Genomic DNA, 18187 nt, shown 5'->3' with positions numbered 1-18187 from the left:
TTTTTTGGGGAAAAGTCTACATTTCTCTCAAACTATTCAGGCAGTGAGTGATGGGCTGTTTGATTCTATACGCCTTGTGTGGGTTTTCTTCAGAAAATTAACTGACTGTAGATAAGATGACAAGAAGTATTTCCCAAAAGTAGCCCATTTTTCCAGATCAAATTGGAATGCACAGAACAGAGAACTGTAACAATTTTGTCACCATTAGTCAAAACACCTCTGTGACAGAGGAAGAGAATTGGCTCCAAAGAAATTAATAGCCTTGCCTCATACTAAATTCACAAGCAGCTCTTTCAGAAGATAAAACCAGAAAACCGCATTTATGTAAAATGTGACTGTCTGCCTATGAATGAGGGGAAAGGAAAGGAGGAAAAAAGGAAAAAAGACAAGAGAGGCCTGTGGGCTAACATACACACATTATACATAATAACACCTAAATACTCTGGAACTTAATTTTGATATTTTCCTAAATGAGATCCCATGTGGCCCAATCTCTGAACCTCAGCACTTGCTGCAAGGTACAACATTCATGCTTCATACTAAAAAGAGTATGAAAAAAACATTTTTATTTTTTAAAAAATATATTGAGAGAATCAAATGCAAGATGTAAGAGCTAATTAAGCTTTGCAAGCCAGAATAACACCATTGTTCACGTTGCACTAGAAACATTTCAGGACAAGGATGTAAAATTAACTCACAAGCTGGTCAGAAGTGAGTCGAAGCGTTTTTTTGTAACTGATTCCAGACAATAATGAGAGATGACTTGAGTTGGTTTGTAATGACCCGAGGTTTTGTTTGGCAGCTCTGGGGTCTTCATCGCTTGAAGAAGACTCATCTTTTATTCTGGAACATTGCACACACAGATAATGATGTTATTATGTCAGTAAATGCATCTCAGTATCCATTAAAAATGCATTAACAGTGAGTCACCAAATAAGTCATTGATTCTCTGCTCCTAAATGCTGTCTCACAGGAGGTCATTCACATTGTGGCTTTAAATATATCAATGAAGTGAGAATTTTCATTCACGCATGTTCCCCATTATTCATACTTGGACTGTTCTAGACATTTATTTGTCTGTAAGCTAGTTTTCATTACTTGGATTTAATAGATATAAAATAATGTGCCGTATTGACTCCAAAATCTCATAGCAGTAAAAGTAATACCCATTAGAAACTGTAACTACAAAAATTCCTCAGTTCTCAGGAAAAAAGAAGCATTTGTTATGCTGGATTTCTCTCCCCTCACCCCCCCCCCCTACTTCTCACCTCCCCAAAAGAATTTAACGATTAAAAAATCCAGGTGATGGAAATTTTACTATCGTAAGTAGCTCCCTCTTCTCTTTCAATGTACAACTTTAGATCATAGGATTATTCTTTTCCAGGATTTTCAGGATTACCCCATTCAGGCTATGATAATGAAAAGTCACATAAATAACCTGAGCTCCTTTACACAATTCTGTTTAAATGCTCTTCAGTAGAATTTATTTTCTCTCTGTTACAACCATTTTTCAGAAATGCATTAAGGATATTTTTCTTCAGAGAAAAAGTCTTCTTACAGTAACCAAATCTATCACTTAAGGTGGAAGGTAGAATGTCCTGTAATTTAAAGCAATAAGCACTTGACCTCTTATTTCAATCACACCTGGATGTTGCTTGATGTTTGAAAGTCTTGCCCCAATATCAAGGTACTACGTCATGCCTAGCAACATTTAAAAGCCTATCTTATCCTTTGTAACATCAGACCTCTAAAGCTTTACTCAACATCACGCTTGTGCATTTTGTTTGTAAGCAATAAATTCTTAATGACAGATTTCTAAGGTCAGTTAAAATTTAAAAGAAGAATGCCAACTACAGAACCTAGTCTGCTTGAATTCTTAATCCCACTTTAAAGCTTATCTTTAAACTGTGTAAGAAACAGACCTAAATGTCACTTGTCATCCTTAAAAGGAAAATCATCCTTTCTGATTATTCTGTGGCTCTCACAACTCAAAGAGCCAACCGAGAGAAGAGCTAGTCTCTGACTGACTGAGGAACCCTCCTTCCACGACATTTGTGGCACTGCAACTGCTGACCTCGACACAGAATGACAGCTAATGCCTTCTGGTTTCATAAAGGTGATCCTTGAACTTAGTGAGCGGAAAGCATATTTGAACCTGGCCCCTTCAGATCTAAGTGAGGCCAGGGCACAGATGAGTTCTCTTTACAGTAAGATCTCTGTGTCCAGGAAAGGCACAAGGTGGGAGGGCTGTCCCTTGATAACTCATGCCTCCAAACTGCATTAAAGCTCATGGAACCCTCTTGAAGGGGAGATTCTGGCCATACAGTTTGAAGCACAAGAAGGAAGAGACTTCTGCAATCTTTCAAAAAAATAATATAAAACCATGACTGCTGCCTGCAAAAAAAGCTCTGGAAAGTCTTAGACCCCTGAACTTCCTCCAAAAATGCAGGAAGAGAAAACTTGTCAGGCCATAAATACAAACAAATCAGAAATTTTAGCAACTAAGATCTGATAACAGCATGTGGTCATCTATGACGTTCCTTGAAAACTCCAGGGAGATACATATAGCTTCAGAGAACCGCTCCAATTACTGTTTGTTTTCAAGGGGCTGGAATGTGTGTCACTGAGCTGCCAGCCAAACCACAGCAATGCGAGTGTACTCGCAAGGTCTGCAACCCTGCCATGGGTGCAGCCCTTGTATCCACAGTTATCTGATGCAATGAACAACAAATTAAACACACTTCACTGATGCAGCACTTCTTTGTTCAAATGTAAGAGGTAGCTTGCTTTGATTTTTAATAGTAACTCCCACTCATTTCAGCTAGTTTTTTTGTACCTGTTTGCCATGCTCAGGTGTGAAGAGTCTTCTCCTGTAAGACCACTCGCACTCATACCTTGTTCTGGCTTGGTTTCCTGTAAAAATACAAGTATAAATAAGCAGCTGCACATCTTTTCTTGGGCAGAGAACAAGTGTTTCTAGAAAACCAAATTCTGCCTTCTACAGACTTGGTAAAAATCAACGGCTTGTTTGTTTCCTTTGCTTGTAGGAAAAATAAAACTTTGTGGTTTTCTTAAAGAATAAAGGCTGCACAAAGAACTAAAATTTGCAAATATAAAACTCACAAGAATAATTAATATTTAGTTTTTCATGGATGTAGTACAGAAGTACATCCAGAAATAGAGAAATACATGTTTTAGACATTAGGAAAAAATTCTTCACTGAAAGGGTTATCAGGCACTGGAACAGGCTACCCAGGGAGGTGGTTGAGTCACTGACCCTGGGTGTGTTTAAAAGATGGGTAGATGAGGTGCTCAAGAATATGGTTTAGCAGAGGACAGGTACAGTTGGGCTTCATGATCTCAAAGGTCTTTTCCAACCTAGTGATTTTGTGATTCTGTGAAATATCAAATTTCACATCTAGTACTGTTGAATTTCTGTGATCAAGTCTGCAACTGCACAGTTCATACACCTTAAATAACTAGATTTCACATTAAAAAGCAAAGATGGATCAGGAAAAACAATACAATAACCTTTCATAGAACCATTAGAACCATTAGGATCTTTAATCCAATAGAACTTTCCAAATTGCTTTTACCTCAAGTAGATGCTAAGCTCTATCAATTTCATCCCACAACAGTATTTTTAAACAGTGAATGATTTTATGAGGCAGGCAAAGAACAGTAACACCTCCCCTTTCTGTTTATAGCTCCAAAAGCTCAAGAGATAACCAAATACTTCCACCCAAAGAAAACTCCTAAAAACTCCAACAAACTGTAAAAAGCCAAGTCTCGGGCTCTGAAGCCCACACCCGCAGATCAGGACAACGGTTACTTCATGCAAGGCTAAAAGCAAGTTCATCGACTGAGGCACAAGCATAAAAATGTATTACAAGTCATTTTCTCTTCTCTCAAGAACTAATGCTTCAATAGTATAAATTAATATGAAGACACTTTACTAGCTAACTTTAAAGATTAAATATGTCTAGACAGGAGATCAATATTCCATATAAAGTTTTGGGTGTTTTCCCTGTTCTTTAATGTTCAGCCGCGGCATTAAGACTGTTACCACAAACTTTTAATGCTCAGAAAAGAAATTTTAAAAGATTTTACAACTAATATATAGTCAGTTTTCCTTCTTAGGTGAGCTGAATTTTGTAGCTCACACTACTCATAAATACATCTGTTCTTCAAGTGTCAAAGGAAAGCTGCAGAAAGGTAGGTAACCTACACAAAAACATGAAATCCAATCCATTAGATAATACTGCCTCAGGTTTGCACAATGAAAATAAATGCAAAATCAAAACACTGCAGGCAAATATTTTGGGTAGGGTCTGATAAAAAGCTGTCTTAAGTGAAAAGAAGTCAGGCTTTAGACCCTTTTTAAACATCTTTCCGTGTGCATATCCTCAGCTAAACTGACTACTGAGTCACGCTCAGAAATAAAGTACTAAGGGATGGATATGGAGGTATCAAACCCTCCCACTGGGAAGGAAACTCTGCTTGCTTCTTAAACTTACCTCTTTAATAGTGCTGTTCCTCCCTCGCCATGAAAACCACCACCTTCCACCTTTTTTGGGCATCTTGTCCCTCATTATAGATTCCACAGTGGCCTGTGATAAATGGATGGTAACATAAAAAAAACCCAAAACAAAGGACAACCTGATACATGTAAATGAAAGAAAGTGTCAAACACACAATTTTAACTGATAATAAATAGAATAAAAGTAAACATACTGTCTGTGGACCGTAAACTCTACTAAAGCAAAATCTAATGGTATCCAGAGCTGCTCTGAAGTAACTTAGGCATGAATACTTATGGTATTTTTAAAAGGAAAATGAAAAAAGATATAAAATCAAAGGGGAAAAAAAACAAAAAAAAAGCATAAATAAGTATTAGTATAATGTCCAGAATGGAGAATCTACTGTTTCTAAGTTGAAGCTGCTTAGTGCAAATTATATTTCAAAAAAGAAAAAAAAAAAAATCACTTCCTGAAGGAGCTCTCATGCAAAACAGCAACAAACCCACATGCAAGATAGTTACTCTAATTTAAAAATAGCTAGAGAGTTCATATTTAATCACCAGTTTGGAAAACAGCAAAGAAATTACTAGCTTTTATGAGTTTAGTATGACGCTATGATTTGACTGACAATGTTAAAACTGGTTTTTGAAACCCTGGCTACATTATATTGGCTATATATATACTAAATCTCAGTAAAGTTTCTTTCTATACCTATAAGGACTGGAGCCTTATGCATTGTAACAGGAAGAGCTGAATTCTTTCACTCAGAGAGGAAGCAAAGGACTATAAGGGAAAAGTTTTCTGTAAAGATGGCCATAGTATTTGGTGCATCCTAAAATAGCTTAGCTACTGGCTTTCTGAGTTATAGTCTCCAGTGTAAGCAAAGTCACCAAAATAAACCTGTTCTGTTGATTAGGGATTTTAAAAAGAACAAAACAAAAAACCTCTTAGCAGTTAAGAGAGAGGTTTGAGTTCATCAAATGTATAGGACTTCTCTCAGTTTTTCCACAGGTTCTCCTCACTACTCTATCTGCAGTATACGACAAAATAAAAAGGAATGATAGAGGAATAAAGTTGAGCAAGTACATTGCGAACTTTTTCAACAAAGAAAAACAGCAGATGGAGCTACTGAGCATGATATGCAACTGTTAAGAACAATAGCTACAATTTAAGGAGGTTCTCAAACACATGGACAACTTCAAGCAGACATGCTATTGACTTTTAGTGAGATAATTCACATGTTTAAATTAGACAGGGCTTTAAGTGTATTTTGTAGAACATGAGATTTTTTTTTTAAAGTTCCAGTTTTCAATCACTTCATAAATCCTGTTTTGGTAAAGTATCTTAGTATTTCAACTCCTTAGTTTCTTTATTACACCAAATCAAAACTCTAGTTAACAAGTCATTAAGAAAACCAGCAGGATGACTTGTAGTGTAAACGAGTAATTTTAGTTTCAGAGGCACAGTTCAGCCAAGTAAGCCTCAATCAGACAGACTGTTCCAACTACATATACTGGCTTCTCCACTAAATTAAAATTGCACTGTCTACAAAGTTATCAGCATTCAGAATATAAAAAAATGAACACAATTAATTTCACACTCATAAAAAGCTTAACTGACAACCTGCATGAATTAAGCCATAACCAGAACACTTGAAAGAGCTGTCATTTCCCTTAATTTAATGGCAAAAAAAATTTCACACCAATTCTTTCCATTTAACCATCCCAGGCAAAACCCAAAGCACAGCTCGGGCATCAACGTGTTTAATTTGAATTCACACAGATTAAACCCAAAGACACATGAAGTGCTGAAAAGGGCAGAAGGAAAGTTTAGATTCCAAAATTTATTAAATTCATACAAGTTAGTGCCAATGCTGATGCTACTTTTTTCTCTCCTGAGCATCTGTGCGGCACAAAGTCACATGGCATTGGATTAAATTCATCAATGCATTTAATATAAGCAAACATACAGCTGTCACACAATCACAGCTATCTGCCACTACCTACCTGGGTTGGTTATTAACAACCACCAAGAAACAGAAAAACAGCAAGCTATGCGCCTTCCTTATCTAGTAATTAAAGCTTATTCTCGGAGGTTACAATTCCTGACCTATATTTTTATTTGATAATATAAGCTGTACACAGATAAAATAGAAAGCAGTAACCAAGTATTCAGCTACGGCAAACACTAACATGAGGCAATATAATTTATGTTTACAATCCATATTAACGAAGCAAAACAGGAAGTTTTGGTAAAAGTTCCAGTTTTCAATCACTTCATCAATCCTGTTTTGATAAAGTATCTTAGTATTTCAAGTCCTTAGTGTCTCTAGTACAGCAAACCAGTTTCTTTATTACAAGAAAACAGGAAGTTTTCCTCCTTCAAAATACTCGTAATGACCTTAGCCTAGCAAATAAACCCTATTCACAAACCAAACTTAGTCCTGCTTATTTAGCCCTTAGCTCAATAGTTATGCATGAATAGATATTACAGTTGTGCAGATTTTTCTGTATGGCAACCCTCTTCCCTGCCATAATAAATGGCAGGATGTCATAACTCCTCCTCTGACCAACCTTCATGTTCAATCTCACCTTTGGCAAAGGCTTCTGGAATGCCTGCATTGCCAGCAGAAGGGGACCAGCTGTCGTCCAGTTGTAGTACCTGGGCATGCAAGAGAGACGATTACTGCATTTTGTAATCCCAAGCTTCCAATTCACAACCTACCTAGTTATTGTCTGGCAGGTTAAAGCCATGAGTCCTCTTTAGCACACATCAAACTTCAGTCTGCAGCAGTACCAGCAGACCCACTTTGTTCCATATTGTGCTCACAGGCATTTAGGGCATATACTTTTCAAGTTATAAAAGAGAAGCTAGGTCCATAGGTGGTAATTATCCTAAATTCCTCATGTTCTTGCTATATTTCACTATCACAGCATGAGCTACATTTTTTACAAGCTATTTTAACTGTTTTTCCATCAAGGAACTACACAAAAGTTAGGGACTGTAGTTTGTGGGATGTCAGGCTTTTGCTATTATGGTGCTGAAAGTGGATCAATTCTTCTTACAGACAGTAGGACAAATACGGTATTATCATCCATCTGTCTTGGGAAGCTGAAGCTGAAACAACATGCAAGTACTTAAGTAAGATCTTCCTTAAGTACTCATCTCTTCCCAACATACCAGCAGGCAGATACACATTATCATCAAGTTCAGAGAACTGTGGCAAGGAAGCACTAAGTGACTCGCCTCAGAGCACAGAGTGGGTCAGGTATGAGGCCATAACATAGGTGAATCAGACTATCACATAAGGATGCACCAGGTACATCAATTTATATGAGCAATGTCTGCCTAAGAGTAGCCTAACCTCTAAGTGCAGCACAATGCCATGATCTCTCCTCTATTCTGCAACAAAGTTCAAACACCCTCTAAAAATCTGCATCTGGCATAGACCATAGTGCTGCACTTCTCCAGCAGCATAAACATAGCAAACAATACCTTAGACTTGAAGGAATAGAGGTGTCATACTTGATGGGTTAAGTCTGACACATCTTGAAAAGCAATGACTCCATAGAAGCATATTAGCAAGATACTCAGTATGTACAGACAACCTGCTGGGTACAGAGGGCTTTCAAGCAAACTGACATATCCCTCTAAATATTAATTATCCAAACTGACTCAGGGCAAGCCTTAGCAAGTTCACATCCTATTTCATTTTTAGTCTGCCAATTGAGCGTGAACACTATTAGCATTTAATACTAGCTTCTTGAAATTCGAGTTGTGTCAGCTGGAACAGGTCATCTGAAACTGCTCTTTACTCTCAATTTAAAGGAGGAAAGAGACTGAATTCGCTAGAGAGTTGACTTCCAGATTAATCCATGCTATGAACATTCAAAACCCATTTTTCAGCTATGGTGAATCTGATAAAACACACTGAAGTGCCACAGAAGTGGTTTTGTTACAACAGTAAAATACTTTTTTCCTGAAATATACTTACTTATTTCCAATCTTAACCACAAGGTTAGGGTCATCGATGATAGCAGGATTGTCCACAAACTGCTGATATGATACCGCATGTTCTAAGAACTCTTCTGTGGGGGGAAAAATTCACATATGTAAAGCATGCATTTATAGAAGCCTGGGATGGGCCAACCTAAACCTCCTTGGATCTCACGGGCATGTAGAGTTCACATTCAAGGTCATCCCTTCATTACTAGGGTCTGAGATTAGAATTACTATGGAAGCAAGATGTTCAGAGACTATCCATCTCAAGACATTGAGAGTTTCTTTGTTAGCTGCTGGGTGTCTTTCCTGTTCAAAATATAAGCAAAGTGAAAGCTCAAGGATGGAGCTGTGAGGGATGAAAATCAGGCTTCTAACTAAGGCAAGGAAATACTTGATCATGCCTTTCATTGATCCAAGTTAGGAGCAGGAACTGATGGGTTGAACTTATATGCAAACCTACAGCCAGAAACATATTGATCACTTGTGAGACCCACAGCAAAGTAAAAATGTCTGTGAACAAATACCCCTCCCACTGGCTGTGACTCCTTTTGCAAAGTCTATGTAACATACAAATAATTCAGATAACAATACAACTTTAGTACATCACAGTGTATTTGAAATTTTTTAATAACTAGCTTCTGAATAGCAATCAACCCTCATACAATTTTATAGCACCATATTACTGCAGAAAGTGCAAGTCTTAACGCATTTATCTTCACATTATGCAGCTGGAGGTTCAAGGCACAGAGCATTGTAAATTATTTGTTTTAAGTTACACAGCTGTGAATTTCCTACTTATACACTCTGCCAAGTAGTCTCAGGAAATAAAAGTACCAATAAAATACTTTAAAAATCAGTGTATAGTGGATTATTAAAATGGGTTAAAAATCATAAGCCTACTATTTTAAATATGAAAAATTCTAGGGAACTCATCATTAGTGTTTATGTTCTCCACACACTCTTGATTACAGCCACAGGAGGGCACTGCTTCCTCAGTCTAGGATGCTAAAACCCAGCTGACACCAGATGCCTGCAATTCAGAAAATCATTCTGTACCTTTGGTTATTTCTTTGTTGTCAGTAAGGCCTCCGCAGAGAGAAATGGCAATAGAAGGCAAATCTCGAATTCCATCCGAGGTGCTTTCAACTCCACTGTCAACACCTGAGCTCCCAACAGACTGTGGAGAATGGCTGGCAGACCGTGGCCCTGTGTCATTTGTGTTCTTGCTTTGGACATTATCCCCACTGAAAAAAAAACAAAAAACAATCAAGAATTCACTCTGCAAGTATTCACTCTACATTCCCAAATTTGCTCCCTTTAACACGCACCATTTATATCTGACACACACCTAGGAAAAAGAAAAAAGAAATTTGCTTGGATTTGCTGTAAAATTTAAAGCAATCCAGGCTTCATCTCATGTATCCTCAAATATTAGCTTGCTTCTACTATCTTGCCTAAACTAGGCATGTATAATTATAGCTTCGCTAATTCACAAGGAAAAATAAGACAGTGAAACATACAATTTTAGTAGACAAAATAATGCAGAATTTATATTGGTATTCCCACAAAGGAACAGGAATAAGCATATTCGTTCACTATTTAATTTATATTAATAATACAAGCTGATAGCTAAACCCAAAACAAAGGATGTGTATGTTAGTGTATTTATGTCATGCCTACATAACTGAAATACTCTACATATAGGCTATGATGATTCATATTTTAAGAAACAAGATCCACTTAAAATTTGTGTGTAGATGAGATCATTATTGCAAAGTGCAGGGTCATCAAACACAGCTTTCCATTCCAGATTTATATGAATGTATTTGACGAAGGAATTTTCAATCCAAAGTTTTTCTCCATTCTTTCTCAGTTTTATTGAAATGGTAATACTACAACAGCTGAATTCAAGCAAAGCATAAAAGAAAAATAAAATATGCAAGCTACTTTAGTTGTTGCTCAATGATTTTAATCAAATGACTACATTATGATGTGGAAAAAGGACTATAAATGTTATAGGAGGCTCTAATAAAGACAGGAACAAGTTGTAAACCGTATGTTCAGGGTGTGGTATTTTCATAAATAAATCGGTCATGTGTCTTCCAATTTTCTTACATTCATATGTAAAAAAATAATCCCCCACAGCACAGCAACATTAGAGCAATAATTCTGTGCTAATACTGTTAACAGTAAGATATGTTCTTCAAGGTAATAAGCAAGGACATGGAGATAAATATATCCCAAAGCCAATTGCTCTCCCAGGGCACATGAGTAACACTCACAAGCATCAGTGTACATTACATAACAAGCCACAATCAATATATGATGCTTAATTGACAAAAATAGAAAGATCAGTTTCAAGCACACCAGGCTCACATGCAGACCCTTCCAAAAGCACTAATATTCCTCTCTACAGAGTTTTATTTTCCTTCTGCCTTCACCTCTGCTTGGACTCTGAAAAAAAAGGTCTTAACTGGCTCACGATGAAAACTTTGATCTAAATTTACATGGTGCCAAGAGCTCTTTAAATAGCAAAAATATAAGCAAAGGAATTATACTTCTTGGGGAAATAAAGTGCAGCAACTTCTGGATCCATGTCAGTGAGGTCATCTAAATAGACACCATCAGCACCAAGATGCCGGCTCCGTTTGTCTGTAAGGGACAGCACAAATAACCCTATTAATGAGTGTTTTCTGAGTAACAAGCCAGAACTCTTATTACTGTTTAGCTATTCATTTTAAGATTGAGAAACAAGACAAGTTATAACAGTTTGTGAACTGCATTGGTATAAAATGGTCCTGCCAAAAAATTCACAATAAGTTGCTCACATACATTGTTCAGACTTAGAATACACAAAATGGGACAGCAGAAGACTAGCTCTGAGATATGTTGAAGCCTTCCTGTCCTGGACACTGGGATTTACAAGTCAATGGTCAATGCAGGAAGATGGGGAAGCTTTCTGTGTACTTGCATAAGCCTACTATCACAGGTAAGACAATCAGAGCATTTGATCTCCAAGAACTAATCTTCAATCCCCCCTTACAAAAGGGAAATAATACAATAGGCTACACTATAGCCACCAAGACACTGTAACTGGATTGTTATGGAAACAGCTCACTGTTCAACACATACAAGTGATGTCCTGTGTGTGCACATGCAGAGGACAAGACAACCCTCCTGGGTCTTCATGAGTACCCATACACAAGAGTCACCACTGTCCTGTTGTTGCTGCTTTATCTAGACAAGTAACCGCTGTAAGGCCAAAACGTAATGTGGAATTCATTCTAAAACCCATGACTTCTCACTGTCTTGATTTCCAACAGGAAACATCAGAAAGGCAATCAGAAAAAAAAAGCTACATAAAGACGGAATAGCAAGCAGAGTAACACTGATGTCATTCTTGTCTTCAAAGACAGTGGAACGCACAGGAAAGCAGCTAAGAAAATTTCATCTTTAGTGATTAAAAAGTAGCTGCAGAGTCTAGGTCTATACAGGTCTTTTTAATTATAGAAAATAAAAAAATCTAAACTATAACATCTGTAAGCAAATAAGTTTTCCTGTGAAGACTGTAACACTTACAATAAAATAGCATGGATATAAAGCCCAAAAGTAGAATAGAAAAGCAGAGAGAGTTACATTGCACAAATTCAAGACAGGACGTGTATCACACTGAACTGAAATTGCTCACGTGAAACAAACGCACCTTGTTTTATGGCAAATCTGTTGTTTGTGCAAAGTAACTTTGTATTAGAGATGTTCCACAACTACTAACAACACATAACTTAAAGTAGTGGCAGATCTACAGCATGCTTGTACCAAAAAGTGAAATCTCTGAGTCTGTCAAATAGAGATGAACAAGTTTCACGGTCTTGCTCATATGTACAGTTGCCAAAAATCACAGACCAAGGAGAATCTTCTGTCTTACTATATGGTCTGCTGCACAGCTCAGGTTTCAAAGGTTCTTTCCAAAGCTTACTCCTTTCCAGATCGGAAAATGCCTTCAGGGCCCAGATTAATTTACATGACAATGAGGTGCTTTATCACCATGAAATTTAAAGACTTATCATCATACATATAAACATCATACATATAAAAGTGCAGAATCAGCAACTTCACCTTTCTTTTTGGAAGGAGAATCTGTCTTGCCAGCTGGTTGGGCTGCAGCTTGTTTTATTTCTTCACTGGCAGGCAATGGTGGCACAGCTGCTCCTGTAGACTCTGCCTCTGTCTTATTTGTCTCCACTGGTAAGGGCTCACCTTCATCAGCAGCTGCTGCCTCTGCTTGTCCAAGGGCAGGCAGAGGAGACACAGTGTTAAACTCCTCTACAGGAGAACTCTGAATGACCCGAAAGTGAGTGCTTTCAGAAGGATTTGCACTCACTGTGCTGGGTTCCTTTGCTTTGAGCGGGGAACTGGCCTGTGAGGAAAAATAAACAGATTGCTATACAGAAAAGTTCTTAAAAATGCAACAGCCAGAGTTTAACCTGTTCTGTTCACTCCAGATTCTCAAGGTAACCAAGTACAATAGAAAGCCACCACTAACTGAGCTGAAGGCTACAGTGTACAAAAGACCTCTCTCCTGTATGTTTGCTTGTGCAAAATTCATCTGTGTCTTGGGGCCAGGAAAGGTTTGTTCCACAATGTGCTCTACAGTCTTCATTTCCTGCTCACGCTCCCGCCCTGCCCTCCTCCCTTCCTGCACATATCCTAGCTTTTCTTCAGAAGGTAATCCCAGCAAGCATAAGAACAGAGTGCAGACTGGAGCCCTTATACAATCAGAATGCTCTCAAAGACCAGGATGGGGCACACTTTCCTTCATCTAAACCTCAGGTCTGGATTTTTAACTCACTTTATAGGAGCAATTCTACATCTTCTCCAAGAGTGGAAAAGTAGATATTCTTACAGAGGGGTGCTGAACTCCTACAGCAACAGCTGCATAGCTGCTATAACCCTCACTTTATGGAAAACAAACTCACACGAAGATCAACAGCATCCAAAGCATAACTCCCAGTTCAGGAAGGAGCAGATCAACTCTAAATAGCTCATCTATGGACGTAGACCAGGACTGCAAAGGGGAAGGCCTCGAGGAATAAGATTTGCAATACACACCAGGCTGTGACTGGGATAAAAATGAAACACCAAAATCTACAGGAAACCCAAATTCTAGAGTGAAAATAACAATTTGTAACTCCTGCCTGGACCTGTGTATTTAAATCAGTTCTCTATGTACAGAAAATAGCTCCCAGTGTTATTGTAATATGCATGAGGAGGAAGAGAATAAGGCAGAGGTGATGGGACAGCTCACCTTTGGCCTACTAAAGAACAGGCCAGAGCTCTTCTGAAGAAACTAAGAATTCTCATCACTAGCTACCAACAGTGAATTAAGGATAAATTACAATAGTGCCGTTATAATTGTGGTGCCACTACCAGAACACAGAAGTTTTCTTTCTGAGAAGGATATCTGCTTCCCTGGCCCGTAAAACAGAATTTTGTTTCTTTACACTGGCCCCATGACTCCTGCACTCCTTTCTGCAGAGAATCCAACCTTTAGCAGAAGGGGCGAAACCTGGCACCAGCCCTGCCCCACAGCTGCAGTATGCCACCAACACCTGACCTTTCCTTCTCACACCCTGAGACAGGTGTCAGACCCGAGCTTCCCCTTTCCTGTATGAATGTCCTGACTCCATAGTTATCACAAGGAGCCGGCCAGGGCCTGGCTGGCCCGCAGAGCACTCAGTGGCACACGGCTACTGTGCAGTACGAGACACAAGGCCGCTGGCACTACAGCTCCTGCCACCTGACTGGGACACACTGCTTCAGGGAGGAGACTGGCACCCAGCCAGTCAGCTCAGCCAAGAGAACAGCACACGTGGGCATCAGGTACACAGAACTGCAGGATGGTTCTGGATGTACTCAAGCAACCGACTTTAATTTTTGTTAATCACACTGCTGACACGAAGTTCCTAATTTCTGTATAAGAACATTTCTGAATTTCAGTGATTTACCAAAGGATGCTGGGTTTGATTTTATGTAATTTAAGCTCCTAACTTTTACAAGACTAGGTCTCAGGTACTTCATTATCTAAAGTCTATCATCGGTGTTGATAACATCCACAGCACAAGGTACTTTCCTGTAGCTCCTAATGAGCAAGATGTAATTCCTTTATGCAAAACATTGTAATTTTATGTAAAAACATAAACAGACAATTCTTCAGTTGTCTATTAGAAGCACAATAGCTGTCTATTAAAGCACAATAGATGCTAGCAGGAATTAAACAAATTACATTGGATACCTTTGCAGCCTGGGGTAGCTCTCCCCATGCCCAGTGCATGTGGGGATTATTCTTCAGTCCACTTCTCTCCATAGGTTTACTGACTAGTTCTGAGTCACTTTTAGGAGTAGAAGGGCGTGAACCTGATGGGCTGAATCAAAACAAACAAAAGTTTTTAATGAACAAGAAGTAACCACCATGTACTAAGCATTTTCCAAACTGATATCCACCAACCCAAAGCATGGAACATGTAAATAATAATTAGCCAACTGAAAGTGTGAGAGCATGGAAAACCAGTTTAAATGGTTCAGGATCCTCTTACACTGGCAGTCAGAGGTCTGATATATATTTTATTAAGCACTGTCACAGAAGCAGGATTTGGGAAGCTGAAAGAGATGGAGCAAGAGCACTGGACCTAAGCATTTCAGGAGGATTTTGGTTTTCTGTATAGAAAAAGGAATGAGGATGGTACCAGCAGCAGTAGATGAATAGATGTTAGTATTGTTAAAATGCAGGTGCAGTGCAGAAATAAATCACTAGCATCAACAAGGAACTTTATTCCAAGCAATAAAATATTCTAAGGAATCCAGCTGATTATTTCCTTCTACTAACTTGTTCAGTTCTACCCTTGGATGCATGTGCATAAGGAAACCACCAGGAGAGATATACAAAGAACCCGAGTCCTTACAGTTCAAAAATATGTAACTATTCACTTTTGCTAACTATGCAATATAAAATATTTAATACTTAATTAGTGCATTTGCTGTTTACAACACATTTTTAATGTGGTGATGTCAATAATGAGTTGTCAAGTCAGCCATTAATAAATAATCATTCACTGATTTCAAGGACAGAAAGAAAAATTCTGATCAACTACTCTGCCTTTCTCCATAACGCAGGTCATACCACTACTTTTTGTCTAAGCCATAGCATGTCATTGGTATACTCATGCAATTCTGATTTAAAAACTACAAGCAACAAAACAATCCACAACATTCCTAAATCAAAGATCCAAACTGAGTTACCTTCACTCTCAAAAGCAAAAGGCTTCCTGTGTTTAGCACAACCTTTTCATGGTTGATTTATTCTTTACCTTCTTCTGCATAAACTGAATATCCAAACCAGTTTTGCTCTTTCAGTGTAAGACAGTTTTGTAGAGTGAGCTAGTAGGGAATTTGCTGGTCACAAGAAAATAATTACTTCACAGCAACACAAAACAACTTTTAAAACATTATTCCTGTCTTCATCTATGCTGCAGTAAATTACAGCCTCAGTATGGACTTTTTAGCTACAGATAATTATTTATCTAACTGAACTATAACATTTGTATGCAATATCATTGTGGAAGATCTTTTTTTGCTCCAAAGAATTTCAGGGTGTTATTAGTTCTTAGCATATAAACTACAATTTGACCAATAAAGGCATCAATAATACTGTGTGATCTGGTGGATGTTAGCCTCTTCTCCCAAGTAACCAGTGATAGGATAAGAGGAAATGGCCTCAAGTGCCACCAAGGGATGTTTAGATTGCATATTAAAAAAATTTCTTCACCCAAAGGGTTTTCAGGCACTGGAACAGGCTGCCCAGGGAAGTGGTAGAGTCACAATCCCTGGAGGTATTTAAAAGATGTGTAGATGTGGTGCTGAGGGACATGGCTTAGCGGTGAACTTGGCAATGTTAGGTTAATGGTTGGACCTGATGATCTTACAGGTCTTTTCCAACCAAAATGATTCTATGATTTAAAAAGTATTTTCGAGCTCTAAGGATTTAAGAAATGCCTGGTGGGATTTTCAGCAACTTCTGCATCTCCTCCTACTAACAAGTTTGAAGGATTTGCAGTATTCTACATGCATCTAGGGCCCATTGAAACCTTGGAAATCAGGAGCCTGAGCACTTCAGAAAAATGTTCAGCACGCAACCATAGTTCTAGTGCTTCATTAAACACAAAACACCTAGATTTAAGAAGTGTTATCACTGCATAAGTTAATCTGTGCACTACACACATTTTAACCTTAAAAACACCTACTGTTTACTTAGAAAAATCTCCAGTCTGGGCTCCAGGCTATATTCAGCTCAGGTTCACTTACCCTGCCAGATGACCTGAGAGAATACAGGCATTGCTTCATTATCAGCTAGAACCTCTGCATTTTGCAGTGAGAATACTGATCAGGGAGTGGGGGAGTAGAACCCTGCCTTTTCCATAATTTTCCCTGAAAATACAGTTCCCTTATACAGAACTGAGTGGGGAAGAAGTACAGCTGTTTCACAGCACCAAGAACCATGATGTATATTGCTACACGTGCATGCAAGTGCCAGAAACATGGTGCTCACATATGTGTGTACATGTTAAAACTGGCAGAGTTCTGCTCCAAGAGGTTTATTGGTGCAAAAGGCTGTGTGATGGTCCATGCAAGCATCTGGGTTACTGGTTCAGAGTAGATACAACGACAAGTATAACTGTGATAAATTAGGAATGGAGTGAGCATCCATCCCCCCAAGGTATTACTCCCTGTCCCAAAACAAAGAACACAAAATACACACAATCTATTGAAGTCCCTATCTAAGCATGATGGAAACATCTTCATTCTCATTCTATAAATACCATTTCTATGTACGATATAAGATAGTGACAAAATGTTACATCTTCAGAATTCTTTTGAGTTGATTTATCTTTGTAGATTGGCATCCAAATTAAGTGTAAAATTATTTACACAACCTCAGGGTAGACCAGAACTGTCATTGCAATATCATCTTAATTTAAAAGGCCCAAGACCAAATGAGACTGCAAACATGCATCCACACAGCAAACAAGGTGGAAATTATTTTGCTTGTATAAAAGGATGAAAAAGCATTCTCATTCCTTATATCATCTGGAACAGAAGGTGGAATTTTCTATGCCACCCACAAACATTAATAAAGGGTTGGTGGCCTCCCAGTGAGAGATGGTTTTCCGTTAGAGAAACACCTTTGCTTTTTGTTTCGCATGCCATATTGTTGTTTAACACTCAATAGCTACTCTCCAACTAATATCCTTCTGGAACAGCAATAACAATCTCTGTAGTTTATGGACGCAGATGGCAATTATGCCTACTACAGTCTTGTTTGTATACTTCCTCTTTGTATAGTTCTGCTTCCATGTGTAATGACAGATGTCATCTCCTTTACCCACACTGGGACTATGTTGGCTGCTGTTCACTTCATACTATTGCCACCAAAGTCAAATGAGACAGAAGACTAATAAAGCTTGCAATCACATTCCCTGAAATTATTATTTATTTAGGTCAAATTAAATCCTGAATTAATGTTACACTTGAACTAGGAATCCACAAGGCTGAATAGCAACGTAAGGCTGAATATCAAGACAGTGTTGGACTTGTAACCCAGTGACAGTATC

At 38.3% G+C, this 18187-nt stretch overlaps 1 protein-coding gene across 1 annotated transcript in view; it reads right to left on the bottom strand.

Moving 5' to 3' along the window:
* Window positions 1–18187, bottom strand: part of LPIN1 (lipin 1) — a 48819-nt gene that overhangs the window by 15342 nt on the left and 15290 nt on the right. Inside the window, exons 7-15 of the mRNA XM_084260943.1 lie at window positions 14815–14944; window positions 12639–12939; window positions 11081–11174; window positions 9579–9766; window positions 8515–8608; window positions 7112–7181; window positions 4518–4610; window positions 2837–2913; window positions 699–843 (exon numbers count right to left, since the gene is read on the bottom strand). Of these exons, the coding sequence (XP_084117069.1) occupies window positions 699–843; window positions 2837–2913; window positions 4518–4610; window positions 7112–7181; window positions 8515–8608; window positions 9579–9766; window positions 11081–11174; window positions 12639–12939; window positions 14815–14944 (1192 nt within the window). The remainder of the gene's footprint in view (window positions 1–698; window positions 844–2836; window positions 2914–4517; window positions 4611–7111; window positions 7182–8514; window positions 8609–9578; window positions 9767–11080; window positions 11175–12638; window positions 12940–14814; window positions 14945–18187) is intronic.

This window comes from Gallinula chloropus (genome assembly GCF_964237585.1).
Source record: "Gallinula chloropus genome assembly, chromosome: 3".
Lineage (NCBI taxonomy): Eukaryota > Metazoa > Chordata > Aves > Gruiformes > Rallidae > Gallinula > Gallinula chloropus.
Note: the sequence above shows the minus strand (reverse complement) of the source record. Positions and strands in the feature narration are given on the sequence as shown.